Below are 26,745 nucleotides of genomic sequence, written 5' to 3'. Positions count from 1 at the left end.
GGAAACTTGCCTAGACCTCAGTTAATTATGGTTTTCCTCCAGGCTGTGTGTGTGTTTGTGTGTTTGAGTGTGCAAGTGTGTGCATTAGGATTAGAGAGAATTCGATGGGGGGCCAGGGGCCAACAGGAATGGGGGTGGCTGAGCTGAGAGGCCAAGGGCAGGTTCCAGGTTGCATTGAGAGCCCAAGCTGGTGAGTGTGAGATGGGCAGATGTGAGGTGTGTGTGGGGAGTGGGGTGTTGTCTGGGTGACTGGGCTGGGAGAGGGCAGGTGGGGGCCAAGCTGGAAGAGGTGGTGTTATTCTGTAGCACCTGATGTACACAGACTTTGGGGGTGCAGCTCCAGGCTTTCTCTCTCCCCACCCGCCCCTGAAGGCCCCACTGTCCTGCCTTCTGCAGCCAGCCTTCCTTTTGTCTGCCCCTGAGCTCCTCCGCTCTTGTGGTCGTAAGAAAAGCTTTTTATAATCCAAGTTGGTTTGGGAAGAGGCAAACTGTCCTTTCCCAACAGTCATATGCCAACCCTGGCCACGTCTATTCTGGATTTGAAGCAAAATATGGTATTTATTCATTATTGTCATACAAATGTCAGCAGCTCACTCACTCTTGATGGAGACAGCACCTGGAATGGGAGGGATGGGTCCACGGCCAGCGTTGGAGGTGCTCGGCCCCAGCACCCGGGACTTGCTCTGCAGGCAGCCCTGCTCTGCACCGGGCCTGCTCTGCACCAGGTTCCACTGGGTGGTATCAGCCATGCCTGCCCTGAGGAGGTGAAGTGCGGGCTCTCTCCAGTGAAGGTGCAGAGGCAGGGTGAGCTGGCGGGCTCACAGAGGACGTGAGCTTCCCCTGGGTCCAGGAGGCCAGGTCACATTCAGCCAAGTATTCATCAGCTGGGTGTAGAGACAAGGGAGGGTTTTTAGGGGTGGCAATGGCTGGAGGCATGGAGGTGGTCAGGGTGGGGTCTACGAGAGGCTTGGTCTACTCTGGTGTGGTGGGATTCATGTAGAGAGAGCCTTTGGGGGCTGAGGCCAGGCTGCCGGGTAGATGGGAGAGACCTCTTGGCTTAGCAGGTCCTTGGGTGGGTGGATGGACGGATGGAGGGATGTTGGGGGAATTGGTGGGATGTAGATGGCTCAGCCAAAGTGGAAATGGGGGAGTAGAGCTATTCTTGGGGTGCTTGAAGATGTCAGCAAGTATCCCACTCCAGCTTGAGTTTGCAGAGCTTTCTCTAAAAGGCAGAACATGTGCTTGGTTAAAGGAAACCCAAGATTTTATTATTGTTGTAAATGTCAAGTCCCTCATTTTGAATCTTTAGACAACTGCAGAATTGTGTCACTGACTTGGGTAAAAGCCCAAGGAGAAACATGAAATTGTGTTGCCAAAATTGCGGTCATCGTAGCTGCATGAGGGTTTGAGTGGCCGCCGCCACCCCAGTAGGAGAGACGCGTAGATGTTGAATACACTGTGAGCTGCGTGCAGTGGATTGAAACGTGGGTGTGGGGAAGGTCCCTGGCTTCATGGAACTGTCTGTGTAAAAGCGAGTCTGGGTGTTTCCTGTTTCTTCTACCTTAAGAAATTTCCACGAGAAGCTAAGGTATGGTTTTGCCAAGAATGTTGTTCATGGCCCAGCAATGAATATTTTCAGCCACTTGCAGACACCTGAACTTCATTCTTGGCAAACAGGTGTATGATTCTTGGACTTGGAGAGACTGAACTTTGCTGTGCTCAGAATGGAGGAGACCAGCTCACTTGTACTTTTGACAGTTATGCAGATTTCTCCCTGGTCCCCGTCATTTTAGCCAGATCAGTGCTTTTTCAAACATTTCCCCTTGAAGGGGAGATAGGACTTTCTGGCTCAGGGATGGGGAGGCTTCCAGGCAGCCTTAAGCATTGTCCCTGCCCCACCCTAAGCATCTTTGAAGTTTCATGTTTTATCATAAAGTCTGTGAGAATGTTGCAGACTCCGTTATGGTCATGCTAGTTTTATTTTTTTAATATGGTTTGAATTTTATATAAAGTACATGGATTAATATCTGAGAACTAATGTGCAAGGCCTGTATGCAAAACATAATACAACTTTACAGAAGGACGTCAGAGAGGACTGCAGTAGATGTTCACGGATAGGAAGACAGGAGATGGAGATGGCAGTTGCCCCCCAGATTGATCAGCAGATTCAGTGCAGGGGCCGGCAGTGCGCTCTCCTCCCTATTCTTTCCTCGCGCCCCATTGCACAAATGTTGGTGCCTGGCATTTAAAGAAGCAGACCAGTTGCAGTGGCTCACACCTGTAATTCCAGCACTTTGGGAGGCCAAGGTGGGTGGATCACTTGAGGTCAGGAGTTTGAGACCAGCCTGGCCAACATGGTGAAACCCCATCTCTACTAAAAATACAAAAATTAGCCAGGCGTGGTGGCGGGCGCCTGTAATCCCAGCTACTTGAGAAGCTGAGGCAGGAGGATCACTTGAACCCAGGAGGCAGAGGTTGCAGTGAGCCTGGATCGTGCCACTGCACCCCAGCCTGGGCAACGGAGTAAGACTCCATCTCAAATAAATAAGACATAAAGAAGCAGCATGTCAAGGGTGGTGCTATGTAGAGGTGTTGGGGGTGATGGGCACCCAGCATCCGGAAGCAAGGTGGGGTAGGGTGCGGAGGTGACTGACAGCAGAGGCTACTGGAGCAGATAGGAAGCTGGTTATGGAGCTAATAAGTAAATTGACTGAGCAAATAAGTAAACATATGGATAGTAACACAAGCCAGGCTTTGCACTTTGGAGAAGGTGCTTACAAACATGGACTAGACAGTACCCAGACACGTGGCTGAAACTGCAGGTACTGCCACGCACGCGTGCACAGAAATAGAGAAATAGTCATAGATGCATGTGTGTATAAAAGTGTATGTGTGCTGGGCACGGCGGCTCATGCCTGCAATCCCAGCACTTTGGGAGGCCGAGGTGAGTGGATCACTTGAGGTTAGGAGTTTGAGACCAGCCTGGCCAATGTGGTGAAACTCCGTCTCTACTAAAAATACAGAAATTAACCAGTTGTGGGGACACACGCCTTTAATCCCAGCTACTTGGGAAGCTGAGAATCACTTGAACCTGGGAGCCAGAGGTTGCAGTGAGTCGAGATCGTGCCATTTTACTCCAGCCTGGGTGACAGAGTGAGACTCTGTCTCAAAAAATAAAATAAAATAAAAGTGTGAGTATATATACACACGTACAGTTGGTTCTTGTTATTCTTGAAAGTTATGCTCCATGAAGTCACTGTGAACCCTGAATTATTGAATACTGAACCATTGCTCCTAGGGGAAACATCGGGCTAGGTTCCTGTGAGCCTCAGGTCACAACGTTTTTGCCAACTGATCGATATGTGACCTTGTCTTTTTTTTTTTTTTTTAGGACAGCATCTTGCTGTGTCACCCCAGGCTGGAATGCAGTGGTACAATCATGGGTCACTGCAGCCTTGACGTCCTGGGCTCAGGCCATTTTTCTGCCTCAGCCTCCCGAGTAGCTGGGACTACAGGCATGCACCACCACACCTGTCTGATTTAAAAAATATACAGATGAGGTCTTGCCATGTTGCCCAGGCTGGTCTCAAACTCCTGGCCTCAAGTGAACCTCCTACCTTGGCCTCCCAAAGTGTTGGGATTACAGGCATGAGCCACCGCACTCAGCCCGTAACCTTGTCTTATGTGTGTTCCTGTTTAAAGACACCTTATTTAGGCTGAGCACAGTAGCTCACGCCTGTAATCCCAACACTTTGGGAGGCTGAGGTGGGAGGATCACTTGAGCCCACGAGGTTGAGGCTGCAGTGAGCCAAGGTCACACCATTGGACTCTAAAGCCTGGGTGACAGAGTAAGACCCTGTCTCTAAAAAGCACCTTATTTACTGTATATTGTTGATTCATTAACATTAAATTCATGGCCAACTACGCTATAACTCATACCTGAATAAAGCCTCTCACGCATATTCTTTCTGTAAGGCGCTGGGCAGTCTCATGCACCTAGGAGCACTACACAGCACTTCAGCATATGTGCAGGGGAAATTTTACACAGCAAAATTGCCCACAAAAAGCACAGTGATGTGGAAAGCATGGCACTAGCTAGATCGAGAGAAGAACACTTGCTTACATCTCGACAGCTGGAGCAAGAAGATGGGGTGTTGTGGCCTCGGTTGACCTCAGTTTGGAACGTGTGATGGTGACTCAGTTTTTCACACTCTGCAAGTCTGTGAATGATTGCAAAAGTGCTGGGAGGTTTAATTTGGGGGATATAAATAAATGTTAGCAAGTAGGCGAGCTCAAGTACGGAATCTGGGAAGAAGGAGGACTGTACATGTATTTCCTACCTCCATCAGCAGACAGGCCTAGAAGCAATGACCCCAAGTAGCAGTGAGCACACCAGAGCCCAGGTCTGGGTTTCTGAATACCATTCTCCACCCAGAGGAGCCAGAGCTTGTCCACGAAGAAGCTGGTTCTAGGGCTGGGGCAAGGAAAGGTGCAAGCCAAGCGTGGGGCATCTTATTGTGTAAGAAAGCAAAGAAGTTCTGGAGGACTGGTGGGGACCTCTGGAACACAAGAGCCAGCTCAGAGGGGTACTCACTGTCCAAATCTAGGAATATTTGAACGTCAAAATGTTGTGTACATGCCTTAGCGGCCAACCCACATTTAAAACAAATTTCTGAATGAGGGCTGTAACTGTAGTTCCAAGTCATTCTTTTTTGTAGCTCATAATAGCCCATAATATTACTATACCATATGTTTGCATTTACCTATTTTTATTTTATTTTATTTTTTTGAGATGGAGTTTTGCTTTTGTCACCCAGGCTGGAGTGCAATGGTACGATCTCAGCTCACTGCAACCTCTGCCTCCCGGTTTCAAGCTATTTTCCTGCCTCAGCCTCCCAATAAGCTGGGATTACAGGCATGCACCACCACATCTGGCTAATTTTCGTACTTTTAGTAGAGACAGGGTTTCACCATGTTGGCGAGGCTGGTCTCGAACCCCTGACCTCAGGTGATCTGCCTGCCTTGGCCTCCCAAAGTGCTGGGATTACAGTCTTGAGCCACCGTGTCCGGCCTGCATTTACCTGTTTTTAATTGTGGTAAAATACATGTAACACTTACCCTCGTAACCATTTGTAAGTGTGAAGTTCAGTGGCATTAAGAACATTCACGTTGCTGGTAACCACTGCCACCATCCATCTCCCACCACAGTTTAATAAATGATTGAAAACAGACTTTCTTGACCACAAACAATGGTGCAGCAGCAGCATCATAGATCTCTGTCCTGCTGGCTGAGCTGTGGCATCCTTCCTTTTTTATATTGTAAAAACTGTAAATAAAATGCCATAAAAACGCCAACGTTGATCTTTGTGGAACTTGGGGAGCTGACTGTAGAATGTGTCGGGGGTATAACAGGACCAGGGCAGCCCAGGTGTTTCTGAAGGAGACGAATCGGGAGGGACTCGCTACCCCAGGCATCAGGGCAGATTGCAAACCCTTGTTTTCGCACATCATGCCGATGCGGCGTGGACAGTTAGACCAAGAGGAGCCTGGAAGCAGACCCAGGCTTTGGCATCTGGAGCTTTGGCATCTGGCAGAACTCCTGTCCCTGGGGTTGGGGTGTGAGGAGGTGTGCGGGCTAGTAGTGTGAATAACTGCTTTGAGGAGCTGAGGCTAGAAGGTGCCCAGAGCTGTGTTAGGTGTCAGAGAAGTTGTTTGTGAGGCATTGTGCGTAGGATTAAGTAACTTGAGTGCATAATTGCCTCTGGGGATCAGGCCTGGGCATGCTCAACATTCACCAAGTCATGTTTGTTTTTCAGTGCTCCAGCTCTTCCTCCTCCAGGAAGCCTGCCCAGTCTACCCACAGCCAGGTCTACCCACAGTCAGCCCTTCCTCTTCTTAGAAGCCTGCCTGGTTCACCCACAGCCGTGTTTTCTTCCTCTAGGAAGCCTGCCTGGTCCACCCACAGCCAGGTCTGCCTCCTCCAAGAAGCCTGCCCGATCCACCCACAGCCAGATCTTCCTCCTCCAAGAACCCTCCCTGGTCCACCAACAGCCAGGTGTACCCATAGTCAGCTCTTCCTCCTCTCGGAAGCCTGCCCACTCCACCCACAGCCAGATCTTCCCTGTCTAGGAAGCCTGCCTACTCCACCTACAGCCAGGTCTTCTTCCTCCAGGAAGCCTGCTTGGGCCACCCGCAGTCAGCTTATCCATCCCCAGGCTCCAGGCATTACCTGTCCGTGCATTCATCCCACCTTTTCTTCTTGGGTGGTTTTGTGTGTGCGAGTGTGCATGTATGTGTGTGTGTGTGTGTGTGTGTGTGTGTGTGTGTGTATCCTGCCCAACTAACCTGCGGGCTCCTTGACTCTGGAGCCCTGATGTCTTCTGTTTCTCTGTCTCTTCCATCGTGCTGGCACTGGACGCAGGATCATTCCTGACTGATTAATCTGTAGCTTGTGTCCAGGCTGCAGCTTGCTCCGATGAGCAGTTGGAGGCCCAATGTAATGCTTGGTGAATATAAATAAGGCATGGACTGAAAATGTTGCTTATTTTGGTATAGTAGCAAAGGATTGGGTTACCTTGAATTGAGTCTTGTTTGGTGTAACCATGTAAATAAACAGTGTAAAATATAGGCTATTGGAATGGAAGCCCAGACATCTGTTATGAATTCTATATATAAATATTGGATATGCTTACATGGGTTAAAATGAGATTGTTGGCACTTGGGTTTTCAAACTCCTGATTCTGCTCTCGTGGGGACTGATCACGGGTCCTGGTACTCAAGGCAGGAGGGGCCACGAGCTGGCCTTTCTCTGACACTGACTTGCCAGAAGTGGGTGTTCCTGGGAGTGGCAGACATACACCCACTAGAGATAGATCTGAATCACCCCCTCACATTCTCCTAATAGTGCCAAGAACCCACAGCAGAGTGCGGGGTGTACTGAGTTTGTGCTGAGCAGGGCTGCCTGAATCTGGGATTGAAGAAAGTGTTCTACACCCGATTAAACCAACTGGGAATCCAGGCAAAAGAAGACGTTCCCAGGGGAAGCCAGCCTGCCCAGCGTGCATGGTGCCTTTTAAACAGATTATCTGCATTTCCATTGGGATCAAGTTCACTTAACAACATTACTCATTGGTTTTTTTGTTTTTGTTTTTTTTTTGTTTGTTTTTTTTTGTTTTTTTTGAGGCAGAATCTCACTCTGTCACCCAGGCTGGAGTATAATGGTGCGATGTTGGCTCACTGCAGCCTCCGCCTCCTGGGTTCAAGTGATTCTCCTGCCTCAGCCTCCCGAGTAGCTGGGATTACAGGCATGTGCCACCACACCTGGCTAATTTTTGTATTTTTAGTAGAGATGGGGGTTTCACCGTGTTGCCCAGGCTGCTCTCAACCTCCTGATCTCAGATGATCCACCTGCCTTGGCCTCCCAAAGTGTTGGCATTACAGGTGTAAGACACCGCGCCGGGCCTTTTTTGTTTTTGTTTTTTTGAGACAGAGTGTCCTTCTGTCTCCCAGGCTGGAACGCAGTGGCGCAATCTCAGCTCACCGCAACCTCCACCTCCCGGGTTCAAGTGGTTCTCCTGCCTCAGTATCCCAAGTAGAGCTGGGATTACAGGGACCCACCTGCCACCACACCTGGCTAATTTTTTTTTTTTTGAAACGGAGTTTTGGTCTGTTGCCCAGGCTGGAGTGCAGTGGTGCAATCTCAGCTCACTGCAACCTCTGTTTCCCAGGTTCAAGGGATTCTCTTGCCTCAGCCTCCAGAGTAGCTGGGATTACAGGCGCCCTCCACCATGCCCATCTAATTTTTGTATTTTTAGTAGAGATGGGGTTTCACCGTGTTGGCCAGGCTGGTCTCGAACTCCTAACCTCGTGATCCGCCTGCCTCAGTCTCCCAAAGTGCTGGGATTACAGGCGTGAGCCACCGCACCTGGCCATAATATTCCTTTTTATGCATCATTCCTTTTTATGGCCCCTCTCACCTCCTTCAGGTGGTGAATAGACTACGTTTCATTTATCCTTTCATCGGTTATGGACATTTGAGCTGTTTCCATGTTTTGGCTGTGTGAACACTGCTGTTAACATGCGTGTACCTGTATGCGTACATACATGAGTAGAGGGGTTCAGTTCTTTTGGGTATATACGTAGGAGTGGAATTACTGGTCATAGGATCATTCTGTGTGTAACTTTTTGAGGCACTACCAGGCTGTTTTCCACAGCAGCCAGAGGTGTCTTTAAAAGCAGTTGTCAGCCGGGCTTGGTGGCTCACACCTGTAATCCCAGCACTTTGGGATGCCAAGGCGGGCAGATCACCTGAGGTCAGGAGTTAGAGACCAGCCTGGCCAACATGGCAAAACCCTGTCTCTACTAAAAATACAAAATTAGCTGGGTGTGGTGGTGCATGCCTGTAATCCCAGCTACTCAGGAGACTGAGGCAGGAGAATCACTTGAAACTGGGAAACAGAGGTTGCAGTGAGCTGAGATTGTGCCATCACACTCTAGCCTGGGCAACTAGAGTGAAACTCTTTCTCAAAATAAAAATAAAAGGAATGATCACTTCCTGCTTCATGAATGAGGAAACTGAGGCTCTGGGAGATGGGAAATCCTGCCCGGAATCTCACAGCTGGAGACCAGGCCGGGCTTTGAATCCAGGCACCTGAGTCTGAGTGGATGGTGTGTGCTTTGTGTTGGAGCTGGCCCAGGGCTGGATGAAGGCAACATTTAATTAATGAAAACCACTACCCTTCCTGGCTGTTACCTCTTGAGCACTTTTCTGTGAAGCATCCTGGTTAAGCCTCGCACTCTCTGATGTGGAGGTGCAGTAATTATCCCCATTTCACAGACAGGACGTTGAGGTCAGAGGGGTTGAGGGATTCTCGTGGGCCAGGTCTCGGCCAGGCTTGCTAACCCTGGAGTCTGCCGTCTGCTCTGAAGTGGTCACTCTGAGCTGGAGAGCTGACCTGGCCCTTTTGCCTTTGTGATGTACGGTCCTGAAAAAAATATTTGCACAAATAGCTTCATAGGAACATACATGGAGTTTGGAATTAAAAAAATATATTAAAAACTATATATTTACCAGTATTACCAATATGTTACCCAGAGACTCGTCTCGCTAATGAGGCCACCTTTACTTTTTCAATCTTCGTCTCTGCTGGCACTTTCTCATAACTGCCATTCATTCTAGTAGAAATCATGGTTCACAGTTATGCTGTGTGTGTGGTTTTTGGTTTTGACATGTCGAACGTTTTTGTTGTTACCACAGTCATTTTGTTACTGTTTAATTGGTGCTACCTTTCCACGGAGACAATAGTCTAGTTACCCCTGCCGCTGGAGGTTGTTCCTTTTTTTTTTTTTTTTTTTTTTTTGCTATTACAAATAAGGCCTCAGCAAATATTGTGACTAAGAATTTTTCCTTCTTTCTGGTGTTTCTTGGGACAGACTCTTGCAGGGGTGATCCCTGGGGAGAGGGCGTAATTATTTTATGTTCATGATGCAACAGTCACCACCGTGTTTTCTGAAACGTTTGTTCTGCAGTCTGGGCTGCCAGTTGACATTCTGTTTTTCATGGTGATCTGGTGGGTCCTGGGGTGTGATGGTGGCCGGGCCGGCTGCTTCAGCCCTCAGCCTGTCCATCCCCCACCCACACCCAGAACTGAGGCTCCAAGGTGCAGCCTCAGGTGTCTGCCGCAGCCTGTGCATCCCTCATCGCCCCAGGTCTGTTCCCCTCCCTTCTCCTCCTTCTCGAATTACACTGCCCAGAGCTCAGGCTAGAGGTCAGCAGGTCCATCACTGGATGGAATGACCTGGGGCAGGCCAAGGTACCTTTCTGATGGTATCTGGGGGCTGTGTAGCTGTGACCCCTGAGCTGCAGGGGGCGTGAAATGAGAGACCTTGGGCACATGGGCACATCACGTGGTGGGAAGGAGCCCAGAGGACCAGCACCTACTATGCTCTCCCCACACTCTGCTCCAGTGTGCTCCCACCCCAGGACCTTTGCCCAGGCCTGCCGGCTCCTTCTCTCCCAGCAAGGCCTGCTCTGTCTCATGTAGCATGCAGCCCCCCGACCCACTTCACCCTGTGCCGTTTCCCTGATCTGCAGCGTTTATGATGTAACATTGCTAAGGTGTCCTTATTGGCTGTGTTTATTGCTTGTTTATTACCAACCACAGGAATATGGAGCCAATCAGGCCCATGTCCTGGGTGCCTGGGTGGGCCAGCTGGTGCTGGGCGCTCGCCTGCTAGAGGAGTGAGTGCCCATGGCCAGCCCCTCCTGGTGCCTGGACTGTGTCTCCTCCTTAGTGTGCTGCCTCTGCAGGCTTCTCTCCTGAACTGTCCTCTTTGCTGTATTTTTTTTTTTTTTAAGCTTTAAAAGAAGTTTTTGTAGAGATGCGGTCTTGCTGTGTTGCCCAGGCTGGTCTTGAACTCCTGGCCTGAGATGATCCTCTCTTCTCGGAAAGTGCTGGGATTATAGATGTGAGCTACCGAGCCAGCCCTTCTACTCTGCTCTTCTCTTTCCCTCCTGTCGGGTTCTGCTCCTGCCATGTTCTCCCCTCTCCCCACCAAAGGCTGGGTTTTCTTTGGGCTCCTTTCCCCTTTGGAGAGGAGGGGGCTGTAGGGCCTTGGCGCGGGGCCCCTCAATGACCGGATGCCCCCATCACCCAGAGCTCCATAGACCCTGGTGGGGAGGAGGGGGAGCAGAAGAAGAGATGCCATCTCTGCCTGCTGGGGAAGGGCAGGGGCCACCCACACAGAGCTCTCCCATTTGCTGTGGACCCTGGGGCCACTGCCAGTTCCTTCCAAAGGAAAGCCAGCTCCCCAGGTGGTGGGAGAGTGATGTGGGTTCCTGTTAAACTTAGGAATTGAGTGTGTGGTTGTTTCTAAGTGTCTTAGAAGCCGGAGTGGCTCCTGGAAAGAGCTTGCCTGCCACGGTGGGCCTTACCCTGGCTGTGCCCACAGATGTCCCTGGGGCCTGCCTCTGCTGCCCGGCTCTCCTGGCCTCCCCCGGCCTCCCCCAGTGTGGGTTGGGAAAAGCACAGCAAATTAAAAAACACCTCCATCTCCGGCCTTTGAAGAACGCACCTGAACAGCCGAGAGTGTAAACCGTGGTGAAATGTGGTCTTTCCAGTTTGGGGAGAAGCAGGGCAGAGCTAGGGCTTTTGTACCCAGGGTTTCCAAGAGCTCCTGCCTCCCTCCGCTGGGCTGGCCAGGGCCCCCCACTGGGACCTCCAGCTGTAGTAGGGAAGGGTTTACTGGGTTGCTGGGCACTGTGAACTGCCCCTAAGGGCAGGTATGCCTGCCTTTACCCGGGTTCCCCTCCTGCCTGGAAGATACAGCCCATGGGAGGCCTGTTGTCTGTGGGATCCTCCAGCCTCAGAGACACTGGGGCCAGCGTCTGCCTGGTGAGGTGCAGGCCTGGCAGGCCTGGTCCCCCACCTGCTTGAACACCCACGGTGGTGGGGGCTCCCTGCCTCCCGAGACAATCTGTCATTGTTGTCCAAGGAAGCTAATTTAGAGTAGAAAGTTCCGTGTCCAGTCCCACTCTGTGCCTGTGTTAGCAGGGGACTCTCGGGCTGGAGCTGGGTCCACCCTGGTAGGGGGACTTCATGGGGCCTGGGCGACAGCACTGTGTATTTGTGTGTGTGTGTGTGTGTTGGTGTGTGTGTGTGTCTGAGGAGGTGGACCAGTTTCTCAAAAGGCCTGTGACCCCAAGAACCAAGGAATTTCAGCCTGGGTGGATCACACCTTCACTGGTGAGTGGGGACAAGCTGGGGGCCTCGCCACAGGAGCAGCCAGGGCATGGGGCACAGTTGGCCTCATTCACAAAGTGGGAGGATCAGTGATCCCTGCTCCAGCGGCCAGGACGATGAGTGGGAACACACCGTGTGGGGGCCGCCTGGCCTGGGTGTGCCGCGGGTGTCCTTGTTGGTGATGGGTCCACCTGCTTGTGCCACCAACGCCCTCTGGGTCTCACACACAATTCTGTTCCCGGCGAAGGCCCCTCCTGCCCCCAGGCCTCAGTGCTGCTTCTGTCTCGGAAGGCCCCAGGCGCTCCTGCATCCTGGGCGTGATTCCTGTGTGCCTGCGGACCCCCTTGCGGCTGCCATCTCATCTTTTGGTGCACCTGTCGGCCAGACCTCCTGGTAGCGGGTGCTGCGCTCCCCTGAATGTGCCAGGGCCTGGGGGTGGGGACCTGGGCTCCTCCCTCGCTCGCAGCCTCACCGAGTGGAGGGAACTCAGTGTCTTGGAGTTGGGGTGCCTGCAGGCTAGGTGGCGCAGGTGAAATGCAGACCCCTCAGCTGGTGTTCCAGAGCAGCTGCCTTCCCCTGCCTGAGGGACTTCACCCGCAGCCCAATCAGGGGTGGGGCCTGGCACGTCGCCCGCAGGCTGGGTAGGGGTGGGGCCTGGGTGGCCCTGCCTGTGAGCTGCATAGTTGTCGCCTTTGACCCTGAGTTTTCTTCGTTATCTGTTTGGACCTGTTTGGGGCAGGCAGGGGATGAGATTTGGAGATAAATGCCTTAGCTGTGGCCATCTCCTTTTGTGAGAGGTCAGAATGTCCAGTTCCGCTGCAGTTATACATCCCATATTTTGATTTTTTTAAATTTTTTCCTTTTTTTTTTCGAGATGGAGTCTCGCTCTGTCACCCAGGCTGGAGTGCAATGGGGCGACCTCAGCTCACTGCAACCTCCACCTCTCGGGTTCAAGTGATTCTCCTGCCTCAGCCTCCCGAGTAGCCGGGGTTACAGGCGTGAGCCACCACGCCCAGCTAATTTTTGTATTTTTAGTAGAGGCAAGGTTTCGCCATGTTGGCCAGGCTGGTCTCAAACTCCTGGCCTTAAGTGATCTGCCCACCTTGGCCTCCCAAAGTGCTGAGATGACAGGTGTGAGCCACCGCGCCTGGCCCAGAACTCTTTAATTCCCACCTGAAACTTTCTCCCTTAAGCAGGTCCCCAGTCCCTGGTCCCACCATTCTGCTTTCTGTCTCAATGAATTTGCCTACCATAAGTACCTCATATAAATTGAATCATGAAGTATTTGTCTTTTTGTATCTGGCTTATTTCACTTAGCATGACATTCTTAAGTTTCATCCATGTTGTAGCATGTGTCAGAATCTCCTTTATTTTTTTTCCAGACAGAGTCTCGTTCTGTCACCTAGACTGGAGTTCAGTGGCACGATCTCGGTTCACTGCAAAATCTGCCTCCTGGGTCCAAGCAATTCTCCTGCCTAAACCTCCTTAGTAGCTGGGAGTACAGGCGCGTGCCACCATGCCTTGCGAATTTTTGTATTTTTTGTAGAGATGGGGGTTCACCATCTTGACCAGGCTGGTCTTGAATTCCTGACCTCACTGATCCACCCGCCTCAGCTTCCCCACGTGCTGTGATTACAGGCGTGAGCCACCGTGCCTGGCCAGAATCTTTTTCCTTTTTGAGACTGAATAGTACTCCATTGTGTGGATGGAGCAGACGTTGCCCCGCTATATCATCCCTCAGTAGAGGGACGCTTGGGTTGCTTCCATGTTTGTTTTTTTGTTTTTGTTCTGCTGTTGTTGTTGTTTGTTTTTTTTGAGACAGAGTCTCGCTGTGTCGCCCAGGCTGGAATGCAGTGGCTCGATCTTGGCTCACTGCAACCTCCGCCTCCAGGGTTCAAGTGATTCTCCTGCCTCAGACTTGTGAGTAGCTGGGATTACAGGTGCCCGTCACTACGCCCAGCTACTTTTTGTATTTTTAGTAGAGATGGGGTTTCACCATGTTGGCCAGGCTGGTCTCGAACTCCTGACCTCAGGTGATCCACACGCCTCAGTCTCCCAAAGTGCTGGGATTACAGGCATGAGCCACCACGCCCAGCTGCCTCCTTGTTTTGGCTGTTGGGAAGGATGCTGCCGTGATCCTAGGTGTATGCATATCTGATCGTGTCCCTGTTTTCAATTCTTTTGGGTATATAACCCCAAGCGAAATTGCTGGGTCATATGGTAATTCTATGTTTAAGTTTTTGGGGAACTACCGTACTGTTTTCCATAGTAGCTGCACCATTTTACATTTTTGCCAATGGTGCACGAGGGTTCCAGTTGCTCCAGATCGTCACCAACGCTTGCCATTTTGTTTTTTTGATAGTAGCTGTCCTAATTGGTGCAAGGTGGTATCTTATCGTAGTTTTGATTTGCATTTCCCTGATGATTAGGGATATATTAAGCCTGTTTTGATGTGTTTATTGGCCATTTATATGTCATCTTTGGAGAAATGTCTGTTCAAGTTGTTTGCCCATTTTTGAGTTGGCTTGGTTGTTTTCTCATTGTTGAGTTTTAGGAGTTCTCTGTATTTCATGGATATTAATCTCTTAGTAGATCTATGATTTGGAAATATTTTCTCTCATTCTGTGGGTTGCCTTTTTACTATCTCGATAGTGTCTTTTGATGCACAAAATCTTTAGCTTCCCATGAAGTCCCGTTTGTCTTTATTTGTTGCCTATGCCTTCCTGTTGTTTGACTTTCACAGTGTCCCTCGTTGCCACGAAGAACTGTAGACCTAAGATGATGACAGCACGGGTGGGGCGGCGGAGGCTCCACTGTCATTTTCCTGGCCTCAGGTCCTCTGTGTGTCCTCCCATCCTGTGGAGCATGTCTCCTGGGAATGGGAGGGGCCAGGATTTGAGCCAGTGCTTGTCTTGGCAGGGGGGCCTGTGCTCGGAACCATCTACCCCACTGCCCTGGGGTCTCCTGGGCCATGCTCTGGCCCTTTGTGCTCCCAGGTACCCTCGTAGAGGCTGCAAATCTTTCCCCTGCTGAAATGAAACCAACTGAACTAACTACAGGATTCAGTTCTGTGATTGTCATTGCCTGAGTTGAGTTTGTTTTGGCTTTCTCTTTCTTGGTGAAGGTGGGAGTGTGGGGTTGGCTGGGCTCCCCCATCTGTGCAGGAGGACCCAGGGGTCTGCAGTTTTCATGAGGAATGTCAGCTGTTTTGAGCCAAGGCTTCAGATATTTTTTGGGGGTGTTTGTGGCCAGCCCAGCCTAGCCCTGCTGACAGCAGACATGGACTGATGGAGCTCCCTGGAGGCCCTTAACCTCCTCGTGTCCACATCTTGTGTTCACTCCTCATGTGGCTTCTTAGTCCTTCTGAGTCTGTGTTGGGGGTTGCTGGACCCTCCTGGGCTGACGTCTGAGGTGTCCGGTAGGGTGATGGTCTCAAGGCCTCTCCTGATTCTCGTTCAGCCCGTTGTGGGAATGAGACCGTTGTCTGCGAGATGAGGCCTCTTGCACAGGCAGAAGGGGCTGAGGGCTGGGGTGCAGAGGGAGGTGAGGGAGCCAGCCTGGCCGCAGGCAGATCAGGAATGCTTGGGGTGGGTGGTGGAGAGAAGTGTAGGTGAGGCCAGAGGCCAAGGCCTTGGAGGCCAGGCTGGGGAGTCTGACCTTGTTCTGCACGGCACTGGCACAGGGAGCTGTGAAAGGTGTCTGAGCCAAGGGGTGGCATTCCAGAGTGACCCTTTAAATGTAGGAACGTCTAGAAGCCGGGTGGGAGAGATATGGAATACAGGGGTGGATGGGAAGCTGAGGCCATGGGCCAAGGAAACGGGCCTGAGCTTGGACAGTGGTGAAAGACTTGTAAGGGAATCTTGAGGCTCTGTCTGGCCTGGGCTCTGAACCCCTCAAAAAATGTGGCCCTGTGGCTGGGTCTGTAGCATGCAGCATGGCCAGGGCTGTGCCTTCATGTCCCCGTCCCCTGTATCAGGCCAACAAAGGGGATGTGGCTTCTCTGCAGCCTCTGGAGGATGATGTGGGAGGTTTTGGGCATGGCAGGAAGGGTCGCCCATACCTGGGGGAACAGACGTAGCAGTTGGTAAACAAACAGGTGCTGTCACCGAATGTGGGAAGAAGGCTGTTTGCTGCACTGCGGGAGCTTCTGAATGATGCGGGCCGGGGCTGCCCGGGCAACCTCCTGACAGCACATTGCGGATGGAAGGAAGGAACTGGAGGTCTTGGGCATGGGCGGGGCAGTGTCAGGAGTGCTCTGGGCATAGTGCTCCATCCCAGGGCTGTGTGTCCTGCTGGCTTAGCCAGTGGCCCTCATGGTTTGCTTCTGCCCCACAGCCTCGCCGCTCCTGCTATTTGCCAACCGCCGGGACGTACGGCTGGTGGACGCCGGCGGAGTCAAGCTGGAGTCCACCATCGTGGTCAGTGGCCTGGAAGATGCGGCCGCAGTGGACTTCCAGTTCTCCAAGGGAGCCGTGTACTGGACAGACGTGAGCGAGGAGGCCATCAAGCAGACCTACCTGAACCAGACGGGGGCCGCTGTGCAGAACGTGGTCATCTCCGGCCTGGTCTCTCCCGATGGCCTCGCCTGCGACTGGGTCGGCAAGAAGCTGTACTGGACGGACTCAGAGACCAACCGCATCGAGGTGGCCAACCTCAATGGCACATCCCGGAAGGTGCTCTTCTGGCAGGATCTTGACCAGCCGAGGGCCATCGCCTTGGACCCTGCTCACGGGTAAACCCTGCTGCGACTCCACCTGGGTCCAGGGGGCGGGGAGTGTCACCATTTCTCTCTCGAATTTACGTGAGCCCAAGTTCTTTTTCAGAAAAAAGGTGTGACTCTTAAAATGAATTCGTGGGGGGTGTGTTGGCTCATGCATGTAATCCCAGCACTCTGGGAGGCCAAGGCGGGCAGATCACTTGAATCCAGGAATTCAAGACCAGACTGGGCAACATGGTGAGACCCCATTTCTACAAAAAAATACAAAAATTAATCAGGCATGGTGGTGTGCACCTGTAATCCCAACTCCTTGGGAGGCTGAGGTAGGAGGATCATTTGAGCCTGGGAGATCGAGGCTGCAGTGAACTGTGATCCCACCACTGCACTCCAGCATGGGCGACAAAGTGAGGAGACCCTGTCTCAAAAAAAAAGAGCTCAGCTTTCAGGATTTGTTATTGTTGAGAGAATTACTTCCCCTTGAGATTCCATAGTTACGTTTCTTTCTTTTTTTTTTTTTTTTTTTTTTTAATTGAGATGGAGTCTCCCTCTTGTTACCCAGGCTGGAGTGCGGTGGCACGATCTCGGCTCACTGCAACCTCCGCCTCCCGGGTTCAAGTGATTCTCCTGCCTCAGCCTCCCAAGTTGCTGGGATTACAGGCACCCCACCACGCCCAGCTAATTTTTGTATTTTTGGTACAGATGGGGTTTCACCATGGTGGCTAGGCTGGTCTTGAACTCCTGACCTAAGGTGATCCACCCGCCTTGGCCTCCCAAAGTGCTGGGATTACAGGCGTGAACCACCGCGCCTGGCCCATAGTTATGTTCCTTTTTAAAACTTGCCTGTCTGAGGCAACCGATGTGGCTGGCCGTGGGTTTGAATGGTTAAACACATCTTTGCTGTGTGTATGGTGGGCGGCCTGGGAAGTGCGGACTCTCAGGCAGGGGAATTTGCACCTTCTCCTGGCTTTCTAACTGCATTGGCTGAAAAAGTGCAGCTCCTTGTCTGGAAGCAGAACCTGCTGGCAGTGGTTCTCGGGTCCGTTCTGGAAGCTGTCCTGTGTCCTCCTCTGCTCCTAGTCTGGCTGAGTTCACCTGGGCCCTTGAAGGCTCAGGGCCTGGCCGTGATCCCAGGTGGGGAGAGGGTGGGTGGCAGGGAAGCTAAGAACCTCCTTGGAGTCGAAGTCCGGGGTGGAGAGTTTAAGGGGAGGTGGCCCAGCTCCACTGGCCAGCTAGGCCAGGTCACCCCAGACTCCTGAGCAGAGGGAACAGTTTGCTTGGACGCCCCTTGTCCCTCCTTTGTCCCTCCTCTTGCAGCCTGGAAGTGACTCTGGGGGCCGTACACACACCCTTACCTGGGCTGTGCTGAGCCCTGGCCCTTGCTGACCTGTCAGGTTCTGTGCTGGGTCAGTGTCAGAACTGGCTGGCAGAGGTCTTGACTAGAACACAAGAGCCATTTCCCACCACCCCCGGGCTCAATTGGAAGCCCTTTGCCCGTTAGTTCATTCAGTGTCAACACAGTCTCTCAGCAGTCCCAGCCTGGACCTCACCGGCTGAGGGGCCGGCTTAAATCTTCTTTGCGCAATGGTGCCATCTCAGCTCACTGCAACCGCCACCTCCCGGGTTCAAGGGATTCTTCCTGCCTCAGCCTCCTGAGTAGCTGTGATTACAGGCGTGCACTACCACACTTGGCTAGTTTTTGTATTTTTAGTAGACACAGGGTTTCGCCATGTTGGCCAGGCTGGTCTCAAACTCCTAACCTCAAGTGATCCACCCGCCTCGGCCTCCCAAAGTGTTGGGATTGCAGGCGTGAGCCACTGCACCCAGCCTGACCTAGATCTTCTAGGTTAGAAAGTCCCAGGAGTGGGTGGCCGTGCGTCCAGGCCTGCCGCAGGACCCCGCCCGCCCTCCTCCCTGAAGTCGGGGCTTTGGGAGCCCTTCCCTTGGCCGTGCCCTGTGGGACAGTGTCCAAGCTCTGGAGTAGGACTGAAGACCCCTGGGCTCTAGTCCTGGGGCCACCAACTTGCTGTTGCCCTTCGCAGTGACCTCCCGCTGACTCCCACGGTGCCGGCTGCAGGAGCCAGGCGGGAGGGGCTGGTTGCCAGACCCTGCAGATGCCCCTCCTCTGGGCCTGCCTGGGGTAGTGGGAATGTGGGTGCAGGGTGAGGGTCTGTCCTCACCAAGGCTGGTGTTTGGGAGCTCGGGAAGCAGAGTGCCATGTGGCCAAGTTCACCTCTTTGCTCTGTGCGGTGACTTAGGAAGCCATTGACTGGCTTCTGATGAGCACGGAAAGAGCTGGAGCCTTTCAGAGCCCAACAGGTTAGTGTGAGAGCCAGGCATGTGTGTCTGAGCAACCGAGTGTGGGAGTGGGAGGATGTGAGCCTGTGTGCGTGAGCGTGTACATGCGTGCATACGTGTGAGCCTGTGTGTGTCCCTGAGTGTGCATGCATGCGTGTGAGTGGGTATTTGTATGCGTGTGCATGTGAGTGTGTGCGCGTGACTGTGTGTGCACGTGTATGTGCCCATGTGAGCGAGTATGTGCGCGAGAGTGTCTGCATCTGAACCAGTCTGTGTGTAACTATGGGGTACCAGCAGGGGTGGGATGCAGTGGAATTTATGGCCAAAGTATTTTGAGTCCCTGAGGTCAGGCCAGAGCAGCCTCATGCCCCCACTACCTGAGAAGTGCCCCCGGCTTCCCAGGGGTGCTGTGCTGGGCAACCACTCATCCCTGGAGACCCTCGTATGCCCTCGCTGCCCTCCGAGTGGGCTGGCCGCCCGCAGCTGCCGGGGAGCCAGCTGACCTCCGGGGCGGCCTCTGTTCTGCCTGGTGAACTGTTGCCTTCTCAGCCCTCTCCCCCTGCACTGTGACTCCAAGGGCTGTGGGGTTACTGACCTTCTTTTTGGAAGGGTCGGCTGGTGTAGCAGTCTCTCTGGCTAGGAGGAGGCATCTGCAGCAGTCGGAGAGGCCGAAGATAGCAGCCTGCTGGGAGCCCTCTCTCGGGGCCGGCCTGCAGTTGCTCACCAGCAGCTGCCGCAGCCATCGTCTCACCGGGACCTGCGCTCCTCCTGTCCTTGCGTTCCCTCCCAGCGTGGGTCACTGCAGCTCCCTCACCTCCCAAACAGGCATCCACCCGCATTCGTGAGCCCTTGCGCACTGGTCCTGCTCCCCACGCAGCGGGTATAGCCCAGTCTCTGGCCCTTTCAGTGAGTGGGAGGAGATGGTAAATGAATAGTATTGGAAAGGGACGTGTGCGTGGGGGGGATAAAGCAGTGCTTGGGTGCTGTGGCGAGGGGCTTCCGTCGGAGCTCAGGTGCTAGGAAGGCCTCTTGGTGACTTTTGAGCCGAGACTGGAAGCAGATGAGGCTGAGAACCGTGTGGCTGTCTGGGGGCAGCGTGGTCCAGGCAGAAGGATCAGCCAGTGCAAAGGCCCTGGGCTGGTTTGGGGCGGGGCCTGTTTGAGGGGTTGTAGCAGAATGTAAGGGAACAGGGCCCAAGGTGTGAGGAGAGGACACATCAGGTCTCGAGCAGAGGAGGTGCCAGGTCTGACTCGTGCTGGAGGGCATCCCCTGGTGGCTGGAGCGAGAGTGAGCTGTGGGGTGGGTGGCGTGGGGGCAGGAGCCCTGTCCACAGTTATTACCGGGATCCTGGCGACTGAAAGCAGCAGCGGGGACACCTCACTTCTGGGGGTAAGGAGTGGCGAGATTCGGGATCTGTTCTGAAGAGAAAGACAGCTGGATTTGCTGGCACTCTGCATGTAGGTTCGATAGAAAGATGAGACAAGGTTGGCACGGTGCCACTCTGTGCCTCAGTATCCCTGTCTGTACAGAGGCATGGCCATGCTGCATGTCGTGAGGAAAACACCAAGAACAGTTTGTGAGTTCGACAAATGTTAGCTGTCTTTACAATTAAAATACCCTTTCCTTGCCACCAGAAGTCCAGTCTCCATGCCTGCGTGGTTTTGTCTTTTTACTTCCTTATGGCTTTTGCTATGTTGGTTGGGAAGTGCTCGGTGCTAGGTTGGGAGGTGATCAGTCGGGAGGTGCTAGGTGCTTTGTTGGGAGGTGCATGATGCTCAGTGGGGAGGTCCTAGATGCTCAGTTGGAAGGTGATTGGTACTTCGTTAGGAGGTGGTTGGCGCTTGGTTGGGAGTTGTTGGTGTCCAGTTGAGAGGTGCTAGGTGCTTGATTGGGAGGTATTTGATTGGGAAGTGCTTGGCACTTGGTTGGGAGGTGCTCGGTGCTAGATTGAGAGGTGATCAGTTGGCAGGTGCTAGATGATCTGTTGGGTGGTGCATGATGCTCAGTTGGGAGGTGCTAGGCGCTTGGTTGGGAGGTAATTGGTACTGGGTTGGGAGGTGCTTGGCACTTGGTTGGGAGGTGCTTGGTGCTTGGTTGGGAGTAGTTGGTGTCCAGTTGCGTGGTGCTAGGTGCTTGGTTGGGAGGTATTTGATTGGGAGGTGCTTGGCATTTGGTTGGGAGGTACTTGGTGCTTGGCTGGGAGAGGCCCTTGGTTGGGAGCAGTCTTTCCCATGCTTAGATCTGAGCTGGCTTTGCCTGCATCATCTTTGGGAGCCAACCGTCCGTGTTTGGCTCTGGCTTTTCTTAACTATTTGAAATGGTTCCTTTACCTGCTTGCCTCTGAATTCTCTCCCAGAAGCCCTCCCCAGGATCACACCTGTGGCTGTTCACTCCCACCCCTGCCCCTGAGGCAAAGTTGACCTTAGTGTTGATTCCTGGGCCTCTCCCCACACCTTCCCTTTGCTCCAGTCATTTGAATGAGAGAGTGAAAACAGTGAGATGCCAGCTCCCACTCATCAGATCCAGTGATGCTGATGACGCCAGCCATGGTCCTACCCTGAGGTGCTGACTCTGTCCCTTTAGGCTCCATGTCTCTGGAGAGGGAGAGGGAGAGGATTCCAGCCTGTCACAGCGCCCGCGGGCAGCAACCCCTGCTCGCCAAATACTGACTTGAATAGTGGTCCTCAGGCATAAGTCTGGGCGCTGAGTCCTGGGGCAGGACTGCTGTCCTGAGAGTGGGGACAGTGGAGGGGTGGGTTTTGTCCTCTGTCCTGGCCACAGGCACAAGGTTGCGAGGAGCATCTTGGCCTTCCTCCCGGCCCTGCTAGAGCCCCCGTCATCTCCTGTGCCCTCCTGCAGTGCTGTCCCCCACCAGGGTCCTTCCTCAGAGGAGGGGGCTCCTGCCCCGGCCGTCATCAGGAAGGGGGTCTCTGGGTCTGAGTGTCCACCTCAGTGTGCACATGGCCAAAAAGATCAAGAGCCCTGCAGCCAGGGGGGCCCCTCCTGAGACTCGACTTGGTTGCAGTTTCAGCAATGCAGGTGGTCCTGTTGCAGACGTCCAGGCAGGGTTGAGGGAAGGCACATCCCTCCCAGGCCAGGTTACCCATGTGGGTGGCAGAGCCGGCTCTGGGGATGACCCTCTGGCCCCTGAGGATCTGGGGCCAGAAAGACACTGGCTTAGCATGGGAGGAGGCCCCGGCCTGTACCAGCCTGACAAGGGGCTGCAGTGGCCCCCGGGTCTCAAATTAAAGCCAGGGTGAAACCCAACCCCCTCTTTAAAATGCAAAATGGCCCTTCCCTAAAATAACACACAACCACAACCGCAGCTGGCTCTGCACGAAGGCCATGCTGCAGCTCTTTTCTTCGGAAGTCGATTTTCCTCCGTGGAATTTGGCTGGGCTTGTGGTAGCGTTTGAGACTCTGCAAGAGCACATCCACGCCAACCAGTCTCTGATCACCGACTGGCTCGCAAATTCCCCATTTAAGGAAACCAGCAGGCCTCTGTTATGAAACTCGGGGAAGGAATGTGAATTATGCTCCATGCGGAGTCTCCTGCTCCTGCACGTTTTCCAGCCTTTTCCATGGGCCACGGTGGAACATTTGGGGAAGGCCTGTGTGGATCCCCCCCAACTCCAGACTGATGCCCCTGATACCTTCTTAGGAGGTGGCGGGGGGTCTGGGCTCTGTCCAGGCTCTTAGGGGTGGGGACGTGCAGGTAAAGCAAGGCGTCTGCTGCAGGCACACGGGAGCCTTCCCTGGGCTGGCTGCCAGCACCTTGGAGTCCCAGGCTGCCAGGAAAAGTTCACCCACACCCGGGCTTTGCTGGCGAAGGGTGAGTCATATGATGGCCGGGCTCGGGCCCTCAGCAGACACCAAGTGTGTTCCCAGAGCTGCCGCTCAGCGCCTGTAACCTGGGACAGGCCAGCCTTTCAGGGCCTCAGTTTTCTCATCTGTCTAGTGGGAATAGCAATTCCCACCTTCCCTGTGTTGGTTGGGTTCTCACTAGATGCACAGGAGACAGCAGCTTGAGAGGGACTGTTCGGAGAGCTGTTCCATGTGACGCCCTTCTTATCCTGTCCCTACGGGGCCGGAGGAGCAGGGGCTTGGTGATAGCAGCTGGGCGCGGTCAGCCTTTGCAGGGAAGAGGGCACTTTGGTTCAAGGCTCCTATGCCCTCATTCCTGTTGATCTTGTCACAGCCCCTCTGGAAGGTGGAGATGGTACTCGCTCGGGAATGACACTGCTCAGGGAAGCATGGCCCCCTGGATGGGGTGGCCCTTGGTGCACCTGAGGCTCCTGAGGCTGCAGAGCACCATGGTGGGGGAGGAGGCGGCTGTGCATCTGTCATTTGCCTCTTCTGCTGAATGGAGACCCCCCCCAGAGGGCAAAGCGGGGCTTGTTCTCCCTGTGTCCTGGGATCACTCTCGTGCCCTGCTTGGGCAAACTGCCTGTTTCTAAATCACTTGCTAAAGCCAAGGGGAATGGGGTTTGCCGCCCACCCCAGGAAGAAGGGAGCGAGGGAGTCAGCACCATTTTACATGGACCAAGCGTGGGAGGAGGCTCCTCAGAGGACATTCTGGGCACTGTCCCCTTTCTCTGCTGTGAAGGGTGGACAAAACACAATAGGTCTGCCAGCCCATGTGTCCTGTGGCTCATCCCAGCTGGCTGGGATGGGAACTGAGTCCTCCAAGCTGGTGTGGTTCCCCTCTGGTCTCTGCTGAGAGCCACGCCCAGCCTCTGGGCACACACCCTGTGGTCACCTCCAAACAGGGCACACTGGGCACTGGCGGGGGTGGGACCTGCCATCCCAGACCTGGTGTCTGCTCACTTTGTCTTGGTTCATTGGCCAGAGATCAAGTAAGGGCGCCCTGAGGATGTGCTTGTTTCTCATGGATGGGTGATGCTTGTCTCTTGGGAACATGGAGAAACAAAGCCATGTCGCCCACAGACCTACCCAGGAACAGTGCAGCTGCAGGTTCAGGGTCTATCCCAGCCATGGGTTTTATTCTTTTTTTGAGACAGAGTCTCGCTGTCTCCCAGGCTGAGAGTACAGTGGCGTGATCTCGGCTCACTGCAAGCTCCGCCTCCCGGGTTCACGCCATTCTCCTGCCTCAGCCTCCCGAGTAGCTGTGACTACAGGTGCCTGCCACCATGCCCGGCTAATTTTTTTTTTGTACTTTTAGTAGAGACGGAGTTTCACCGTGTTAGCCAGGATGGTCTCCATCTCCTGACCTCGTGATCCGCCCATCTCAGCCTCCCAAAGTGCTGGGATTACAGGCATGAGCCACTGCGCCCGGCCTTTTCTTTCCTTTTTTTTTTTTTTTTTTTAGGCAGGGTCTCTGTCATCCAGGCTGGAGTGCAGTGGTGCAGTCCCAGCTCACTGCAGCCTCGACCTCCCAGGGCTGAAGGGATCCTCCCACGTCAGCCTCCCGAGCAGCTGGGACGACAAGAGTGTGCCACCATGCCCAGCTAACTTTTTTTTAATTTTTATTTTTTGTAGAGATGGGATTTTGCCATGTTGCCCAGGGTGGCTCAAGTGACCCACCCACCTCAGCCTCCCAAAGTACTGGAATTACAGGTGTGAGCCACCGTGCCTGGCCATGTTTTGTTGTTTTTAAATAGACTTAATTTTTTCAAACAGTTGTAGGTTCACAGCAAAATTGATGAGCAACAGGTACTGAGTTCCTATACATCCCTGTCCTCACACCCACACAGCCACCCCAACTGTCAGCATCCTATGCAGGGTGGTACATTTGTTACAACTGATGAAAGCCGGCTGACGCACCATCACCCAAAATCCACGTTTACACGAGGGTTCGCCCTTGATTTGTACATTCTTGGTTTAGACAGATGAATAAGGACATGCACCCACCATTCCATGTCATACAGGATAGTTCCACTGCCCTGATTTTCTGTGCTCCACTCATTCATCCCTCTCCTCTCCAACTCCTGGCAACCACCGATGCTTTACCGTCTCTGCGTGTTTGCTTTTTCCAGAGTGTCATAGAGTTGGACTCATACAGATTGGCTCTTTCACCTACTAATATGCATTTACGTTTCCTCCACGTCTTTTCATGGCTTGATAGATCATTTCTTTTCTTTTCTTTTTGAGATAGAGTCTCGCTCTGTTGCCCAGGATGGAGTGCAGTGGTGAGATTTCTGCTCACTGCAACCTCCCGGGTTCAAATGATTCTCCTGCCTCAGCCTCCTTAAGTAGCTGGGACTACGGGTGCTCACTACCACGCCTGGCTAATGTTTTGTATTTTTAGTAGAGATGGGGTTTCACTGTGTTAGCCAGGATGGTCTTGATCTCCCGACCTCGTGATCCACCCGCCTTGGCCTCCCAAAGTGCTGGGATTACAGGTGTGAGCCACTGGGCCCGGCCGATAGCTCATTTCTTTTTAGCACTAAATAATATTCCATCCTGAGTGTTTTGAATTGCCTTTTAGAGGTTCATTTATAGCATTTTCATGGTAGCAAAAAAATCAGAAATAACCTGAAATTCTTTAAAAAACTTACAGCACAGTACACTAGGCAGTCATCAAAAGAACAAGGAATCTTTCTATTCGCGAGAGGGGAAGGTGCCCAGAATTTACTGTTAACTGAGAACAAGTTGGAAATAGTATATTTTGATTGCCCAGCTTAAGGCAGGAATACCTGAAACCATACCTGTTGGTTATTTCTGATGGGTGCGATTTTAGAGCAAATTCACTGTCTATTGTTTCGTGTCTGCATCTGTGTAGACAAAAACAAAAAACAGATCTATGTTAGCTGCTTCTCCTCTTGCCCTGCCCCTGTCACAGGTACATGTACTGGACAGACTGGGGTGAGACGCCCCGGATTGAGCGGGCAGGGATGGACGGCAGCACCCGGAAGATCATTGTGGACTCGGACATTTACTGGCCCAATGGACTGACCATCGACCTGGAGGAGCAGAAGCTCTACTGGGCCGACGCCAAGCTCAGCTTCATCCACCGTGCCAACCTGGACGGCTCGTTCCGGTAGGTACCCACGCAGTCCTGGGGCACCCCCTTCCCCTTTGTCCCCAGGGCTTTTGAAGGCATTCCTTCTTAACTCAGGCCTACAGACTCTTCTCTGAAACTCTGGGGCCCTGAGGAATGCAGGACTTCTCAGAGTTTGGAACAGCTCAGGGTCTGGGTGGCATTTGTCACCAGCCCTTGACTATTTCTATAGCAAATGTGGCATGTTCATTCTAAGTAGGGCAGAAAAAACTATCTGTAGCCCACACCCATGCACAGTTTTTTGTTTTTTTTTAACTTTGTTTTTTTTGAGACAGTCTCACTCACTCTTTCACCCAGGCTGGAGTGCAATGGCATAGTCTCAGCTCACTGCAGCCTCCACCTCTCAGGCTCAAGCGATCCTCCCGCCTCAGCCTCCCGAGTAGCTGGGACTATGGGAGTGCGCCACCACACCTGGCTAATTTTTGTATTTTTGGTAGAGATGGGGTCTCACATGTTGCTCAGGCTGGTCTCAAACTCCTAAGCTCAAGGGACCCTCCCCCTCAGCTCCCAGAGTGCTGGGATTACAGGCGTGAGCCACTGCGCCTGGCCCATGTACCAAATGAGGTTTTATCACCAGATGAGCAACAAAAACTGTCCATCTTCAGAGTGTCTTGGATTTTGGAATTGTTGGGGAGGGCTTGTGGCCCAGCAGGGTTGTGAACAGTAACCCTGTCACACGCACCACCCCCACTCTGGCCCTACCCCAGCTCAGGCATCCTGAGGGCAGCAGCCGGAAGCTGTCTCAGTTATTGCTGCATTCCCCAGTCTCACCAGGGGGCCTTCCACACGGTCGGTCGGTGCTTAATCACATGGGCCAAGAATGAGTAGGAAGGGTTTTCCCCTTGTTGGGTAATTGCTTTTAGAGCCTTCTGGTCAGTGTAGCTTCACAGCTCTATACTTAATTACCCCTTAGAGAAACATCCCCTCTGTGTACAGGTGAAGGGCAGTTTATTCACTAACCAAGTACTGCC

At 53.0% G+C, this 26,745-nt stretch overlaps 1 protein-coding gene across 5 annotated transcripts in view; it reads left to right on the top strand.

The window, feature by feature from the left end:
- LRP5 (LDL receptor related protein 5) overlaps nt 1-26,745 on the top strand; it is a 141,880-nt gene that overhangs the window by 19,140 nt on the left and 95,995 nt on the right. For all 5 annotated transcript variants that reach the window (XM_063670817.1, XM_063670818.1, XM_063670816.1 and 2 more), the window contains exons 2-3: nt 16,077-16,473; nt 25,556-25,753. In XM_063670817.1, the coding sequence (XP_063526887.1) occupies nt 16,077-16,473; nt 25,556-25,753 (595 nt within the window). The remainder of the gene's footprint in view (nt 1-16,076; nt 16,474-25,555; nt 25,754-26,745) is intronic.

Source organism: Pongo pygmaeus, chromosome 9 (genome assembly GCF_028885625.2).
Source record: "Pongo pygmaeus isolate AG05252 chromosome 9, NHGRI_mPonPyg2-v2.0_pri, whole genome shotgun sequence".
NCBI lineage: Eukaryota > Metazoa > Chordata > Mammalia > Primates > Hominidae > Pongo > Pongo pygmaeus.
The sequence above is the reverse complement of the archived record's forward strand: the minus strand, read 5'-3'. Positions and strand labels throughout refer to the sequence as shown.